Source organism: Apodemus sylvaticus, chromosome 2 (assembly GCF_947179515.1).
Source record: "Apodemus sylvaticus chromosome 2, mApoSyl1.1, whole genome shotgun sequence".
NCBI classification, from domain to species: domain Eukaryota; kingdom Metazoa; phylum Chordata; class Mammalia; order Rodentia; family Muridae; genus Apodemus; species Apodemus sylvaticus.
Genome location: NC_067473.1, coordinates 139,971,912 through 139,989,572, shown reverse-complemented (window position 1 = coordinate 139,989,572; position 17,661 = coordinate 139,971,912). Strand labels below are relative to the sequence as shown.

The 17,661-nt window shown below is 44.2% G+C and overlaps 1 protein-coding gene across 9 annotated transcripts in view; it reads right to left on the bottom strand.

The window, feature by feature from the left end:
* Nucleotides 1-822: 822 nt before the first annotated feature.
* Nucleotides 823-17,661, bottom strand: part of Itpr1 (inositol 1,4,5-trisphosphate receptor type 1) — a 331,083-nt gene continuing 314,244 nt past the window's right edge. For all 9 annotated transcript variants that reach the window (XM_052174461.1, XM_052174469.1, XM_052174462.1 and 6 more), the window contains 2 exons: nucleotides 9,194-9,355; nucleotides 823-2,183 (listed from right to left, as the gene is read on the bottom strand). In XM_052174461.1, the coding sequence (XP_052030421.1) occupies nucleotides 2,097-2,183; nucleotides 9,194-9,355 (249 nt within the window). In that variant the 3' untranslated portion in view covers nucleotides 823-2,096. The remainder of the gene's footprint in view (nucleotides 2,184-9,193; nucleotides 9,356-17,661) is intronic.

Genomic DNA, 17,661 nt, shown 5'->3' with positions numbered 1-17,661 from the left:
ATACACTGCTAGCCATGCCGGACTGGATAGCTTGAGAGAGCAAGGACTCAGCCTAGGGCAAAGAGCAAGGTCCTTGCTAGCAGCATAGTATTATGGGATTGAGCACAAGAGCCATTTTGGTTTTAGACAAAAAGCACGTGTCTCTTGCTGGCTTACCTTATGGTGGAAAATTTTAAACTGACTGGAAAATTGATTTAAGTTACCCAATTTATATAGTAAAGTGTAGTTATGAAACTACCCATTGAGATGGAATTCAATCCTGACCCTGGTTGAGAATTAGTTCCATTTACCAAAGCACAGTAAGTAGGTGTCAAAAAGAGCAGCCAAAGCCAGCCTTGTTTCAGGAAGGAACACATTTTCTATATTTGGATAGAATGAGCCTAGCACAAAACAAACATTGTAAATGCTCTGCGACATTGTAAATGCTCTGCGATAGGACCCTGATCATCGGGGAGTAGACCAAAACAAATTTCAATGATTAGTAATACTTCCTTCCCCTGGGAAAGCCAAGGGGTCCCCACACTAGACAGAGACCCCAGACCTTGCCCTGCTAGGTGCCTCTGACAGCCCGTGCCACTCAGTCCCTGAAGAGAATAAATTCTGTATCAAGTTCCCTCTGATAATTTGTTTTACTGATTTCTCTTGGAATATAAACAATTGTTTATTTTCTAAAATCAGGTCAGCATTTCCTGAATTAATCTGGTAACCAAATTGGTTTTTAACTGTAGTTTAACTCAGTCCCAACGGGGAGAAAAGTCTAACCCTGGAGTTGCTCTCGAGCCACAAGGAAATGCCAAATGAAAGCCACCAGCCAGCCATGCATAGTATTCTACATCATTTATTAAATATTTTTAGGTATGCATTTACAAACTTGACTTGCTTCAGAACTCTGCTTACGGTTCATTTTTTAAACTTTTGTGCAGAGACGGTCCAGTAAAACAAGACCCAGGTACAAAACAAGGCAACAGGTAGAAAACACTTCCTGTTATACTTTGCACCCATCCAGAAAAAGAAATCATGTGACAAAGAAATAAAACCCAAACGTGGCTCTTTCAGAAGAACAGCAGTGTCAGTGTTCAGCTATGGACCCTAAGGGGACAGCTATGCATCCTAAGGGGACAGCTCCTACTTTGTCTTATATGGATGTATACATGTATATATGCATAATAACTTCTTACCTACTGCATCATGTTGGTTCGGATGAAGAAAATCTAGAAACCATCAGTTAACTCATTTGACTATAATGTGACATCAAAATTCACCCGGGAGATGACACTGATTGGCCAGCAATATGCTGTTATTCCAAATGTCATGTAAAAAGTTCCCTTTAAAAAATTACTTCATCAACTCCTTTCAAGCTAAAGTGTGAGCCTCTAACATGACTCTCTTAAAGAAACACTTTAAATGATTAATTTTGAAGCTTAAAATTATCCTTGAAACTAAAGTTGCTTTTCTCAAAATGAATGCTGTTTGAATGGTTCACAGACCTGGAGTTATCACTAGGATACAGGGGCACTAATGCCATTAGCAACGAGAAACAACATCACCATAGGATAATTACAAGGTACAAAATTGCCCGGGGGCCAGAAACTTGCTATTAATATAATTTTGGCAGCAGCAACATCATTTGATATTTAACCATTTATTACATGAGTATTAACATATCAGCTTCAAAGATGCGTACTCCCTTAGGACACTCAGGAGTTACAAAGTTATGGTGATTGCATAATTTGTATTGCACAGTTTTATAAAAAACATAAATACTGGCTATTCTAGTTTTAAATACAAAATACATGTCATATACTTTTAAATCTATAATCTGGTTCAAGTGCAAATCAGGTACTTTCTGTAGTCCTTCCAAAAAAGGCATTTTTAATATTTTTGGCAGGAGTGACAAGTCACCATGCCAACAGAGCTAATTACAACACGAAAGTCCAAACCTCTGAGAAGAGCAGTCATATACATACAATAGAAAACCGAGTATTTACAAATGTACTAAGCGCACATGTAAGCTTAGTGGGCATCAGAACCAAGAGCCATACCCACACCGACAATAATTTAAAAAGGGTTGAGTAGAGTCCCTCCGTCTCATTTGGCTAGGCTGGCTGCTGTGGGTTGACATTCATGTGAGGAGGATGTCCTAGAAGGCCGATTCTTTGTTTCTGCTTCCTCTGTTCTGTCATCTGGAAAGTTAAAAAGTTTCATCATTACACTCAGACACTTCCTGTGCGTCAGGTCACACACTGAACCATAGATTTACCTCTGTGGTTATGGGTTATACTGAAACCCACTTTCTACAAATAGTGTACTGTCACACACACACACACACACACACACAGCTTCAACAAGGGCATCTTCCTTCGCAGATGGGGAATTCTGTGGCCTCATCATGCAGGGTGACATCCAGTTTTAGTATATGTGCTGCCGGAGAGAGCACAGCAGGGTGACATTCAGAAGAACTGCTTGCTGCTTGTTTCATCGAGAAACAAAAGACAGATGAAGCATAGCTTCTAGATCATTTCCAGAAACCATTTCCAAGTGATGTTGAGACTCATTGGAAAATGGCAGCTCACTATAACATCATATTATCCGGGAGGGCAGTGTTTTTAGAATCCCTGGGTCTGAGACTTTGTGTCCACAATCTTCATGGGGTCTTGGTGCAGAATCACTCTGCTCAGTGATTCTGTGAGGTCAGAAAAAAGTTACCTGGTTCTTCTAGGAAAGGTGACAGGTCCTCACCCCTGCAAGGTACTGGGTAACTAGGCTATATAAGCAAACAGTGCTCTGGCCACTAGTGCTGTTAACAGGCACTGGATTTTCGGTCACATCAGGAGGAAGCATTTCTCAGTGTGGGTCCCCATGAAAAAGTACACTCTAAGCCCAGAGTAAGAGTTTGATTTTCTTCTGGCTGTTGGGCTGAGCTCTCACTTTGGGACTCTAGCTCTCTCCTGGGTATTTTACAACTCACTTCTCTGCAATAGAGTTTTCTCAGCATTCTCAGGACTACTTCTGAACTTGAGGCTCACAAGTTAACTAACATAAGAGACTATATGAATACATAAGATGAAGTTATGTGCAAATAGCATGAGGTTTAGGGTATAACAGTAAAAACCTAAAGACTTTAAAATCAGACAGCCTCTTACATTTAGGTCAATGTAAGAGGTTATTTAACTTGTGCCACTTTGAGCATTAGTCCATGTAATGAAGGTAAGTCCTGACTGGAGGGTAGAAAGCTAAGGACCTATGTAAATGAGACCAGACATATGTAAATGAGAGAGAGCACTGTGTCAAATCCAGGGTGCCTAAGTTTCAGTTCCTGCCTGAACTGATACCTAGGCACAGGTACTCTGGTTCAAGTTTAATGTGGTTATATTTTGCTTTCTCAAAGCAGCGCACTTTACTGTTTAAACGAAGAGATGCTGTTTTTATGCTCAAATGGAAATGCTTTCTTTATTATAATTTAGACAAAAAGATGTACAAAGATTGAACACACCTCCACTTGGAAGTTTTAAATGAAGGTTTTTGTAAGGAACTGAATGAAGATATTCTAGCCAGCCTTCAAACTTTACATTCACAGGTTCATCTGAGGAGGGAGATGTTCGCATGGCGCATTGCTACTTTAACACGTCAGTTACATGCTCATCTGAATGGCTGACAGTTCAATAAGGGTAGCTCAAGTAGTTCGGATAGGTCGCTCACATCAACTGCTGTCTAGACAGCCAATCTCGTGAGGAATCCATTCAGATCTTGATAATCTCAAATATTTAAATGGATTTAGAAATCTTGGCATACTCACCCTCTATGAGAGGGTATTTTCCTAAAAGGTTCATGCTGAGCTGCTAAGGCCTTGCAGCTCAAAGCTGGCCATACAACCTTCTCTGCAATGCTTTCAGTAACTGCTGGTACCAGAGAGAATGTTTTCTATACCCTGGCCTCCTCTCTGCTCAGTAAGTTGCTTACGCTATCTTTGTCTTAAACTCATAACCTTTAAAGCTTTCTGCCTTTTAGCAAGTGAGCCTTTGGCTTCACTTAGAGCCATCAATGACTCCTTCCTTCATTGTCCTGGTCTTCCTTTCCATTTGTTTCTTTAAAGCTTATTGGCAAATCATCTTCCCTCTTACATAAACCAATAAGGATAGTGCTATAGGTTAGCTATAGGAGAAGTCTTAATTCCTAATCATGCCAAGTACCCAATACAGACCTATTTGACTTTGCTTCCAAATCACCCAGCACATTAAAATATAGACACAGGGACCAAAACAGAATTTGACATATCAGGTCTGCTGTGGGGGCCTAGGAATATGTGTTTTTAATGATTTCCTAGGTGCTGAAGATGTTGCTGGCTTGTTTCTGAAGAACTGGGCATGTACATTTTGAGCATGTCTTCATGTATTTCTGTGTTTCCTTTTTCTTACATGAAGACAGGTCTTGGAGAAGATTTTCTCCAACTGAGAATACAGTAGCACGCTATTTGATTGTGTGATCTGCAATAACCTCGGCCTAGACAGGAGGAAGCCATATAACCCTGCCATTGGAAGAATTGGCTATCCGAAACAACTACAAGGGAGTTAAAAGGGGGAAGAAAACGAAACCAAAATAAATAAATAAATAAATAAATAAATAAATAAATAAATAAAAAGCCATAAACAGCTAAGGACTAAATCTGACTTAAAAGGAACCAAGGCCAATGGTACTGGACACTTAGTTTAGCTTTCCTCTCATTCCTGCCTATTCCAGACTGTGCACAATACAGCCTATCTAGCTATCTTACTGTAAGGTACCACTCACTATGTGTTCCCATCACCTTGTCAGGAAATAATCCACCCTAATCTCATAGTGTACCCAATGGACATCCAAAGCAAAACTGACTACTGATAAAAGTCCCCACCAGATTTATATATGAGGAACTGAGCCATGTAAAACGTCCTCATTGTAGAGCATTTAAAGTTTTTAGGGTCTCCCCTCAGCTGAAGACGGGCAGTTGAAAAAGTGCTGAGCTATAGCTATACTATACAAATGCAGAAACTACCTTGAACATCTATCTCTGTGCTGTCTTTTGACTCCTATCAATATACAGATATAAATATAAATCAGACAGCAGCAATGTCACAAAGACCGTGCATCAGAACACTGGCCCCTGCATGGGTGATGGTGACGTGAGGAAAAGCTGGCACAGGGCAGAGGCTCACCCCTTAGCCTGGCTCACAACAGACCTTAATACTCTCTGAAAAGCTTCTGGCTACACTTGGAGAAACATCCTGGTTACTGAGATTCCAAATAGCCAGCAAAGTCTAATAACCAGAATTCCTTCCTACGGTTCTGTAGAGTCAGTCAGACTTAAATGATAAGCCCCAAATGCTTAATAGTAAAAACAAAACAACAGCCAAAACCACAAAGCCAAAAAACCTAAAACAAGCCCCGAACACAGTATCTGCTAAATATGAAATAATATTGTATGTTATAATAATTAATATTGTAGTGCTCAGACCCTTACAGGTCTCCCCCCCTCCCCAAGCCAATACGTTAAATACTACCTCACTGAAAAGCTCTTTCTCAGACTCTGAACCTTGAATAAACAACCCTGAGAAGGTTTGGGGGCAATGGCTGCAGTCTTTCCCTTAAGCTCACTGTGAGGTGCTTACCACTGCCCTTTGTATGACTGGTGGGGAGGCAGCTAGATCTAGAAGGCAGATGCACGGCCCTCTTCGCCCTTGTGCCCCTGACATCTAGTGCCGTGTGTGGCCAACGCATGGATCCTGTGTGGTGGTGGGGCGTCAGGTTGACCCGGACGTGCAGCCGTTCCTTGAGCGTGCCATGCACGGTCATGCTTTGCTCATGCTGGAAGGCCCCTCCTGGAGTTTTCTGCCAGCCCAGAAGCCACCTCCTCGTGTGGTTCAGAAGCTACCCTCTGTTCTCACTCGGAGCCACTGTCGGGCCAGCCTCCTGTGTGCTCGATGGAGCCCCATTCACTCCTTCTCTATGTTTCTTACTAAACATGGAGTCCTAGAAGGCAGACGTCTGTCTTGGCTTGCTCTCATGAAAAAGGCAACATGCTAATATAATTGAGATGTTCAGGCACATCTTACATTCCTAGCGTAACAGGTTAAGGGGCGCTGTCCTTTAGGAAGCCAGTCACATTTTCAAGAAAATTAATCTTTTGCTTAGTAATTGCTCTTTTGCATTATAAAGGAAACATGCAAAAAAATTTTATGAAGTTCTTACATTAGTCTTCCTCCTTGGAATGAGGATGTAAGAGAATCACATTTAGTATTCAGAATCTCTTGGGAGGGGAAACTTGGAGACGAGATGCATCATTTTAGTACTTAGAATAGCAATCGTAAGCAAACGTTCTTGGCGGGATGAACACCTGACACCGAGAGTCGTGTTTTCACTAATATCCTCACAAGGACGCCTCCCCTAGTTGATAGTTTAGAAAAACAACACCCGAAGACCTCATGTACAGCAAGGGGTGAACCCTAGAGTCATTCATACTTAAATGACTGTCCTCCATTGCTGGTTTCTCAGTCAGAACATCTACAGCATCACTAAGGGATGAAGCAATATTTTGGATTTCCCAGTGAATGGCCGTCTTTCATGGCTGTAGTAAAAATGTCTGTGACAGAGTTTCTTGTTCTTGAATCATTTGTGGGGAATTTTAGGTTTTAATCCATTTTGTTGCCTTTTGTGGGCAGGAATCCTTGCAATGACTAAAACCAGATCTGCAACATGATACCATAAGTTCTGATATACAACAGCTTACAAATGTTTAACATTCTCCTAACACCAAACTTAATAACATTCAAACCTAGTCAAGTTAGTTCGGAGATGATGCAAAGGTTTGTTAAGACGACCCATTAAGGGAGCAGTGTCGACCTCCTTTTGAATGAAACAACCCTTTTCCTGCCCCCAAAGCAACTGTGGTTTGTTTGTTTGTTTTTTCCTCCCTGTATTTCTTAGCATGTTGAAACTTGAGCAGTTCAATCCTGGTACAAAAGAACTTCAAAAGGTGCTACTGCTTTTCCATGCTTCTTTGTAGCCTAGAACACTTTCCAAGAAAAAAAAAAAAAGTTCATTTTCAGAATCCCTCAGAGGCTTTTTTCTAAAGAGAGGTTCCAACTGCCAACCTGAAAACTTGAAAAAAAAATGTAAGAAGGGCTGGGAATGGAACAGTCGAAACCACCCAGAATCTAAGGTGACTTTGTGACTCTTAGTCTAGGGTTGGTCAAGTGTTAGCTCAATGGAAATAGCTCTAACTTAGCCTGAGTTTACAAAAGCTGTGCACGGCTTTTTTGTGTGCATATGACAGAGGATGTATCTTCAGTCCCAAGAAAAAGTAAGGTTCTCCTTTTAGGAAAGAAAGGAGGAAAGGAAGGAAGGAAGGAAGGAAGGAAGGAAGGAAGGAAGGAAGGAAGGAAGGAAGGAAGGAAGGAGAGAAGAGAAAAGAAAAGAAAAGAAAGCAAAAGATAAATGTAAGTTTATCACAGAAAGAAAACTGAATATAAGACAGAACAAACCAACCTACTAAACACATCAAAGCCAACACGGGAGGGGGGGGTGTGGGGGGGGGGTGAACCTGAAGGGAAGGGCTGCCTTGATTTTACCATCACAGAACACTCAAAAACTTAATAGTTTTGTTTCCGATGTATTTTAAGAAACTCTGGCAAATGGGAGACACCCAGTTGTTCATTGTTGATATCAATAGTGCATGCCCCTACAGAGCTTGCAAGGATGATAAATGGTCACAGCTCAGATGAGGGTTAGGGACACTGGAGAGCTAGGGGGCCTGAGCAGTAGCAGTTCTGATACCCTGGGCATGAAGTGTAGGTGAACACTCTGAAAAAGCGGCACCAGCGTCATGGGTAGCGCCTGTGCTTAAGTGTCTTGGGTCAGAGGCCAAGAATTGCTTTCTGTACCTAATTTAAAACATCTAATTAGACTGAGATTCTTGATGCCACAGCTATCTCAGACTGGAGAGAAACGCTTGCTAGGCTGTGAAGTTCACCAGCGAGTCTCTCAGGGGCTGGAGGGACAGGCAGATGCAGGCATTGATGTATTCATGAGTCAGCTCAGTCCTGTGAAACACCTGGTAAGTGTCTCACAGCAGGACGGGCAGGTAATAAGCAAAGCAATCCGGCTAGATCTTCCTCAGCTATTGCTCATCACAGGTGGTTGCCAAGCTCTGGGCTGCAGATAGCTCTCATCGATAAGACCTGTTCTCATTGGTCTTTTCTTATTTGTATCTTAGTGCATTTGAAAGGAAAGAACTTGAGGCCGAATAGTATTTTAGAGCACAGATGAGCAAAATTCAGCTGGAAACGAAATATAATTGAAAGCAGAATTATTAAAAATGCTCTTTCAACGGTCTCTGAGAAGTGTTTATTGCAGGCCAGCTCTTCCCTAGTTTTGAAGTGCATGAAAGTGGTAAGTCACCTGTGGGTACACCTTGCTGCTTACCCCAGGGCAGGCTTGTCCGGTACCTACTGCTGTGTCTTTGGTGCCCATTAAAATGCCTTCAGACCCATATGATGCTGAGCGGTATCTGTTAGAATGTGGCTGTCCCCGTGAAGCTGTCCCTTATCCCTGGTTCAAGTCCTTGACCCAAAGTGGCCCCTATCACTATACAACCATCTGGTGACTGCTGTGTTCTTAAGGCATCGAAGGTCTATGGGTGGAGGACAGTAAGCTAGGTATAGTATAAATCTGTCATCTCTTTTCAACTTCCTTCAAGGGGTAGGGCAGGGGCTATGTTTCTGAGAGGACTAGAAACACACCCCAAAACTTGCAGTCTCTCTCAGGTTGTGGGGTTTTAAAACGCTAGTGAACACTTGAGAAGTCACAGGGCTAAGAAGCTAAAGTGGAACTAAGCACACGCCATCCCCTCAGTGAGTCAAGTCTCAAAGGGTCCAGCCTTATGCAGCCCGTTGATTTTGCTGCCCAGTGCTTCACTGAGGTAGTTTACATACTGAGACCACATCCTTCACGGCGCAGAAACAGTGACATACATATCCAAGGGTAAGGGCAGCCAAAGCAGCAACTGTGAGGGGTGAGTCTGTCTTCTGACCCCCAGTCCTCTCCATGGAGGTGAGACGTTTCATTACTGCAGCATGAGTGCTGCCTCTCTTTCTATCAGAGCTGGGATAGGAGGAGACAGTGGGCGTGAGCTGGGGGCTGGCCGAGGGGTTTGGCCTTTTACCTGGTCCTTTAGTTCTGACAGCTGGCCAGAAAGATTGGTGACCAGCTTCATGGTGGACTCCAGCTTCTCCTGCAGGTTCCTCAGCTCGTTCTGTTCCCCCTCAGAATCGCTGCTGACCAGGGACATGGCTCGCATCCTAGGGAACCAATCAAGGTTCCTTTCCTAGAATTCACAAAGTGAAACAGAGGGAGTTACTTCTAAGGGTAGAAAATGAAAAGACCTCTTCACGTCATCCTCCCATGGCTGGCATCGGAGCTTTCCTCGTTTAGTCTCCATGTTTTTTGCTTGTTTGGTGGTTTTTGGTTTGGTTTGGAAACAGTTCTCATTATGTACTACTGACTGGCCCAGAAGTGTGTAGATCAGGCTGGCCTTGAGCCCACAGAGATCTCTGGCTGCTTCTGACTCACAAATATTGAGATTAAAGGTATACATTTCTATGCTTGACCCACATAATTATTTTGAGAAAAAGACCCCTTCACATGTGAGCTCTCCAATTTGCCTAGACTCACTGGCCAGCAAACCCCAGGGGTCTCCACTCCTTTGGGAGTACAGGTGTGTGGCACCTTGTCTGACTTCTTATGTGGGCTCTGGGATCCAGACACGGGTCCCTCATGCTTGTGTGGAAGGCACGTTATTGACTGAGCCATTTCCCCAGCCTAGAGAAGCTGGAATCAACACTGAGGAACTCTTAATTCCTAGAAGAGGAAATCTCTGTAAAATTGACCATAAGGGGAATGTAGGCTTCCATTTTAAGCTTCTAACTGAATAGTGGACGCTGCCACTTTGGCTGTGTCTTGAATCACATGACTGACATGCTTTCTTCAGATTGGAGCAGAAGACGCATAAGAAACTTTAGTAATTTTTAAGTTACAACTCAGGAGCACTGAATACATTCACATTGCTGCATAGCCTACACCAGAATATTTCATTTTACCCAACTGAAACCCCACCCCCTTTACGCGTCCCTTGATGTTACCATCTATTCTCAGTCTGAGGCTTTGACCACTGTAGGTGCCTCATACTGTGCTGTATTTAAAAGGAATTACATGGGGGGAAAAAACCCTGCATTAAGTTCCTTCCTGTTCTGGCAATTTAAAGGACACGTGTGAATTTGCTTGGGTAAAGGGACTGTTAATGGACTGAAGATGAGGCATGGGCTCCTCAATCCGTTTCCAGTCTGTGAGCTTATGGAAGGTACCATCCCCCATTCCCCCTCCCCGGGTTCCCTCCAGCTTTCAGTGGGCAACAGATGCTGCCCACTCTACAAGGCAGGGTGGTTCGGCCACATGCCCCACCCAGCTCCATCCTTTCGGTGCCTCAGCCTGTACGTGTCAACGGTCTTTCTCACCTTTGGTTAGCAGAGTGGGACTTTTCCCTCTTTCATCTCATTTCCTTCTTCCCATGACGCCTCCCTTCTGAATAGCATGTCTCATACCCAGGTTCTGAACAGAGGGGTAGGAATGCACAGCATCCAGGGGAACTGACACATTCTGGACCTAGCCGCTGTCTTCTCACCTGGACCGCTTTGATCTTATCAGTACATACTGCACACTTTTCAGAGCACCCCCGTAGGCAGGAACAATGGACTATTGTTGCTTTGATCTACTACGGGTTCTCGGTGTTTCTCTGGGAGCCAGTCTTTTCTGATACAGACTATTTTTGTCTTTGTGAAGACAAAATGGTCTCTGCTGTAGCTACTGTTGCCCCCTTCAAGATATCTATAGGCATTATGTAAAAGAAAAGATGCAGCTGTGTGCCAATAAAACATTATTTACAAGTGCTGGTGGCTCACTGGGTTTGGACTGTGGACTTGTGATGGCCAGCCTCTATTGTTTATAATAGCAGTGTCAGTATCTTCAGATACTTGAGAGACCCAAGTCTAGATACGGTATATCAGTTGAGACCATTAAACTGTCTTCAGTTAAGGTAATCATCTTTTATGAGAAGCCATGCATGGACCTGGTTCAAAATAAAGAAGGCAAGCCATGTACTTGCACATCTGTGTGTGTGTGTGTGTGTGTGTGTGTGTGTGTGTGTGTGTGTGTGTGTGTATTGGTGGAGGAAGACGGTTATGAGCTCATGTATCCCAAGCTGGTCTCAAACTTACTGTGTAGCTAAGTTGATCTTGAACTCATGATCCTCCTGCCTCTATCTCTTGACTATTAGAATTAGAGTTATGTCCTGCCACGTCCACTTCTGTGGCTCTGGGCAAGCATTTTACCAACTTGTGATTTGATCAAATCACAATGTAAAACAGCAGGGGAGTCCTGGGGTTCATCCCTAGGAGGTCACTCCTCTCTAAGGTGAGTGCTGGGACCACCACTATGGAGTGACTGGACCAACGCTGATGTCAGTACTTGTGGGAGGGTGGAGGGATCCTGCATGGGCGCTATGCCCATGAGCTGAAATAGTTAAATATGAACTGCTTACAATGTTTCTTTTCTTCTGAAAGAAAAACATGGAAGTGTCTCCCCTGCTATATTCCACGATAGACATTTATACTTCCCCACATTCATTTTGGTCAATTCCTCATCAGAGTGACAGATAAAAGACCAAGCCATAAAACACCCCGATTCAAAGCTACTAGCTAAAACTCCGAAGTGATTCTCTGCCCATAGTCTGTTATCTATGGAACAGCCCCAATGGCTTGCTGCTGCTGAGACTCTACAGGCCCAGGTCAGTCATTCAGACATGTGGCTCCATGTTCCCACCCAGGAAACAGCTCAGTTCAAGGGATGCAATGCTGAGGGAGAAAAGAGAAGCATGAGGCTGCTAGGTAGAGAGCTTTCCCTCCTCAGGGTAAACTAGCTTCTGTGAAGGCGTCAGATAGTGGGGACTAGCTGACAAAGTCATGTACCCACATCCATGGGGGGATCTCAGAGGCCAGCTTACTCACAAAAGCCCAGATATCCAGCCTCATCTGAATTTGTAGAATGACCCCAGGGAAGGAGAACAAAGATCCCAAACCTTACTGTCATTTCCAAGCTCTAACCATACACCATCAGCTGGGATGCGATAGGGGTTGCAGATCCCACCAGCACAGATGTGACCAACTGCAGTTCTGACTTGGGGGTAGGAAACAGGACTAAAACCCATTTTCAAATAAGATCGTAGTAATTAATTTGTACTTACAAACTGTATTATCACTGTAGCAGAGTATATGGGTGGATATTTTATAGTTATTTAGCTCAAGTATGTGTAAGCAGGAAAACACTTTAAATGTCTCACAAAGTCAACATAAACTATAGGAAACCTTATTCCACATGTGTGGCACTGAGCATGTGCAGTGGCCACACAGATATGGTCGCTACATCTGGGTCCTGGGACTGGCTGACAAAGTCATGTACCCAAATCGATGGGGGGATCTCTAAAAGTAGGTATGTTTGCCTTGGACACCAAAGTAGGAAGTGGGTCTTCCATCTCTAGGTGCCTACCATGGTGGTGTTAGGTAGGAAAGAGGAGACTGCGCTTAATCGTATGAGCAGCAGAGAGGAATATAAAGGTCAGAAGCAACTCCTAGTGGCCAGCTGGCGAGCATCCTCTACACAGAAGGTCTGAAGGAAGCCAGCACCAGGCTCTGAAGGGAGCAAGCACGAGGATGTCCTCAGTAGAGCAGGGCCCAGGTGTAATGGATCACCAGCATGGCTGGAGATGGAGGAGAGGGCAGACAGGCAAGGTAGCTTGGACTGTTGCTATACAGTGGCCTAAGGAAAGGTCTGGAATAGGGAGACAGGAGTTACGTGTGAGTCAGGAAATGAAGGAAAGAAAAAGAAAGGAGATATGAGAGAGGAAAGTCCACCTCACGAGGTGTGGGGCAAGTATAATGAGTAGCCATAGGTTCATTTGCAATTAGTACTGCTCTGCAAATAGATGCGCCAAGACCAAGCTGGGAGGAAGTGCCTCTAAGGCCAGGCTCTCTAATGCTCCATGTTCTCATCTGCTTAGCAAACTTTTTACAAAAAGAGAAGATGGATTTCCAAAGAGTCCACGTCAGTGAAGTCTTTAAAAGATTCCAAAAGATTCATGAATGGGTGTGCAGCAGCTTTGAACTTAGGGAATGGTAGCACATGACTGAACAATGGCTGATTACAATGGGATTGTGCTATAATTCCACCGTCTTCTGCAGCACATGTGATGTCCACCCTCCCCCCAGTTCCAGCAGTGACTCCACGATGGTCTTTGAACACATGCAAAATGTGCATACAATTCTTCCACCTAAGAGTCCTTAACTGAATTTTTCTGCTTTCTGTTTTTTTTTTTTTCTCCTGCTCTATATATGGACACTTGTGACTCTGAGATATGAAGGCCCTGCTCAAGGAGTCCATAAAACCATCCACAGAACTAATGCATCTTTAAACCATAGTAAACTGAGTGTTATGGACTACTCTTTCAAACTTAGGTAGCATCCACAACAATCAAAGGCCATGTGTTCTTAACTCGGGGACAACCCTTCATTTTCTATTTCTTAGATCTTCCATGAAAAGGTAGGAAAGAAGGTTTTCTGGGCTATGACCCCTTCGCTGCCTCTTTAAGTTTGAAATGTGAAACTGGGGGGTGGGGGAGGAACCCCGCTAAAATCCTAATGCATAGAAGACAAGCTTACTGGAACAGAATCTTTCTGTACTGAAATAACAGATCCTTAAATGTGAGAACCTTGGTGTCACCGGTATTTTAATGAATCACCTGGCTGTTAGGTCAAATCTCCAATTACTCAGTAGTTAAAATTAATTAGCAATTCTAGCCAAACTCTTCTCTTCTTGCCAGGTGGTTTTTGCATGTGGCTCAATAGGATAAGCTCCTGCTGGGCTGAGGCTCCTCACCAAGAGGGGTCAGTCTATCTGAAAAGAAAATGTTCAGAATATTGCAATACAGTGAAGGTGTGTGTGTGTGTGTGTGTGTGTATGTGTGTGTGTGTGAATTCTGGGGCTTTTAATGTCATTACTAGCTTGTTAGCCACAAGTTCTGTCACCCATGAGTCTAGCCACAGGTGAAGGCCTAGACACCCATGTTTGCAGACTCTTGCTCTGAAGTCTTCTCAGGATCAAAAGCATACTGCTGCCTTGCATTTTTGGAAAAGCCTTTCTTGACCATGACATTCTGTTTCTAAATGAGCTCACACTGTGGGGAATGTGTGTAGTTGTGTGTGTGTTGGGGGGGGGCAGGGAGGGTGTCACACGGCATCTGCCCCTCTGGGTCTGCTCTATCCCTCTCTTTTTGCCTTTCTCACTCAGCTTGCTGCTGGCATCTCACATGCCAATGCTATGAGGCACCGTCTGCCCGGGTCCTCCCACAATCCAGTCAGGCACTTCCCATCCTTGCAAATACTTCCTCTGTCAGAGCACACAGACTAACTGAAGCCACAGCCGGAAGCAGGCTAACCACAAGTGCTAAAGTTCTGGTTAGTTCTTTTCTAGGTAAGGTTGGAAAAGTCCCTGCAAAGGCAAACACTCAAGTTTTAGACACGGGGGTGGCACTGACCAGCCACTTCAACAAGTCCTTGACTGGAAAGAGGGAGAGAGTGTGTGTGGGGCGGTAGATTAGGGGAGGGTTGGGAGCAGAGCCAGGGAGAGGGAGAGCAGAGGCAGGGGTAAGAGAGGATAGACTGTGTAGTCAATGCTGAGAGGCAGGTATCCCCCACCACCACCACCCCTCAGGTTCAAGTGAAGGTGCTGTTCTGAGAAAGATTCCAGAGAATCCATGGCCTCTTGAGAGGGAACCTGCTCAGGGAGAGCAGGCTACTTACCAAACCCTTTGTTCGTTCATAGAAAGATTGGAACTTGAGGTCTTTGGGATAGAGTGAAGGGTAAAACATACAGGTCATGGAAGAAAAGACAAGCTCTAGAAAATGGAACTCCCAAGTTACTTTGCTCCCAAGTTACTAAACCCTCTGGGAAGAGTCTAGATGTCAAGACTATCTTTTCAACTCTGGCGGTAGCTGCAACTACCGTCTTTTGGCACACACTAGAAACAGAGTGGCCAGGAAATACACTGCGGTTCAGTTTTCAACTCCTCAGAATGCTTAGAGAAGGAGAGAGCCGGACGGTGGCAATACTTCATTTTGACAAAGCAGACATGTAGGGTGCACGGTAGACTTGGAATCAAGTGTCCCTTTGGTGAGCAAGGCTGGGTCATTTACGCTGAAGAAGAAAGTGAGCATTCTTTAGAGTGCGTTTGCTCGCTGTGCTCTGTGACTTTCAAATTTACACATTAGAAAACCCTAGAAAGTATATTCCAACTTGGTAAAATCAGTGGAGGCCACAGGCTCAGAGGGGAGGGGCGCATGAGGCCCAGAGGCTTTTAGGGCAGTGAAGCTATTCTGTGTGATTCCGTAGTTACAAACCACGGGTTTGTCAGAAAACACTGGATGTGTATCAAACACCAAGAGCACCCCTACCAACACCAACCATGAGTTTCACAACAGCGTCACAGTATCTGTGTGTCTGCTGCTGCTGATCTGTCTGTACCTAGCTATAGCACATCCTCAGTAAGGCACACTTTCAACTGGGTTAACTGGAGACAAGAAAGAAGGAAGGGAGGAAAGGAAAGGGAGAAGGTGAGAACTGATATATGGGAAGATGTTCTTCCTGCTCCATTTCTCTGTAAACCTAAAATTTCTCAAAAAAAAAAAAAGTTTAGTAACTGGAAAAAAAAAAAAAGAGATCTTCTACCTGGAATTTCATTGCTACCTCAAATAAGCTACCAATGAGAATCCAGTCAACCTAAACCACACAGACGGTGCCTGTTACAGATTTGTGACTGTAGAAAGAGCAGAGGCTTGGATCAAAAGCTAAGCAGAGTTAGAGGTGTGACCTTCTCCATCCACACAGGGCAGAATGAGTCAGCTCATTTAGCTCAGGATTTCCTTTCTTTTTCTTTTTCTTTTCTTTTTTTAAAAGAGCTCACTAGCTATTGCACTTGGTGACAATAAGGATCAAGTAGCTGTGAATGTGTCCCCTAAAATGGATGGTACTGTATAAAAGCATTATAAATCAATAAAGTCATTTGCTCTAGGTCATCTGCCTCACACTGAGGCAATGCTGTAATCTAGGTATCAAGACTCCTACCTAAATGGCTTCCTTTCTGTGGGATTAAGGTTTTGGAGATGCTGTTTTCTCTTTGACCAGGGCTTGTCCAAGTTGATTACAAGTTCAGGTGGTAGTCTGGCTGCTTGTGGGCTCAGAATGACATTACTGAAACAGCCACATTATATAATCTTCGGCTGGGCTGTGATGACCGGCTATCCTTCCTAGACTTAGTTAATAGTTGTTCTTGGATGATATAGCACAACAAAGACCAGCTCGTGCCAGCAGAGAGAACCGCACCCATTTCTGATGAAATTTTCACCCACAGCCAGCTGCAGAATCATCCTCTCAAGCCAGTCTGGGGCCACAGGTGGAGCGTCCCCTGGGCAACCATGGGGACTGTGAGAAGGCAGAGTTCACTCCTGGGAGTGACACGCCTGGGTCCTGGGCACCTGAGGCTGCCACGTTGAGCAAACCAGAGGTCGGGGAGGAGAAGGAGGTAGGCCAGCGGCCTGTGCCAGGCAAGGCAGGGCTGGCCCCTTTTGAAACTGTTAATAAGAGACAATCTGGCAAAAGTCACCCTTTTCCGGAATCCAGCATCCAAGCTGGCTTCTGACCCGCTGCCCACGCAGCTTCCCTTGCAGTTTCCACCAGCTAAGAGCTAACCAGAATATTCCTGTAGTTAGAGATGGAGACCTTGGCAATTTTCAGTGGTTTTGATTCTTTCTAGATTCTGTGAGTTTTCAACTTTGACGTGTTTGACCAAATCTAGTGTTTTCTTGTTTGCTTGAAAGCTTGATTTGATAACTAAGTTTCTAAAATCTTTTCCTCCAACCAGGGAAAAGTCCTACCATTCATTTACCTTTGAGCATGCACAAAGACACATAGCTAGGTACGGTAGCACACGTGCTTGGGAGGCAGAGACAGGAAGATATCTATGAGTTCGAGGCCAGCTAGGGCTACATAGTGAGACCCTATCTCAACACATGTGAACTCACATACAAGTACACACACAGCTAATAGCTGTTTCCTGTACCATGGTATGCTCTCTGAGCTCCTTCGGCTGGGTTTACAGAACAGAAAGCTCAAGATAAGCTTTGTTCAGGATCACTGCTTTGTAGATATTCTGAGGGCAGGCTACGACTCCTGCCCACAGTTCTCAAGGAACTGAAGAGCTGGTCTGCACCTGCTGACTTGAAAGTGGTTTGCAGGGATGGTACCATCTCTGAAGAATGCACGCCAGAGTTCATCTATCAGACTTTCCAGACTCCCCCATCCTCTCCAAATAACCTATCCTAATCTCTAAATTCTCATAAACCTGAGTCTCTTCTGATATCACTTTGAAAGGTGGTACCCAACCAAGTCCTTCCCCTTCTCCATGGTCTCTGTAGGCATTCACTGTAAAAAGACAGTTCTTAAATAAATTTCCACTGTGTGCACTTGATA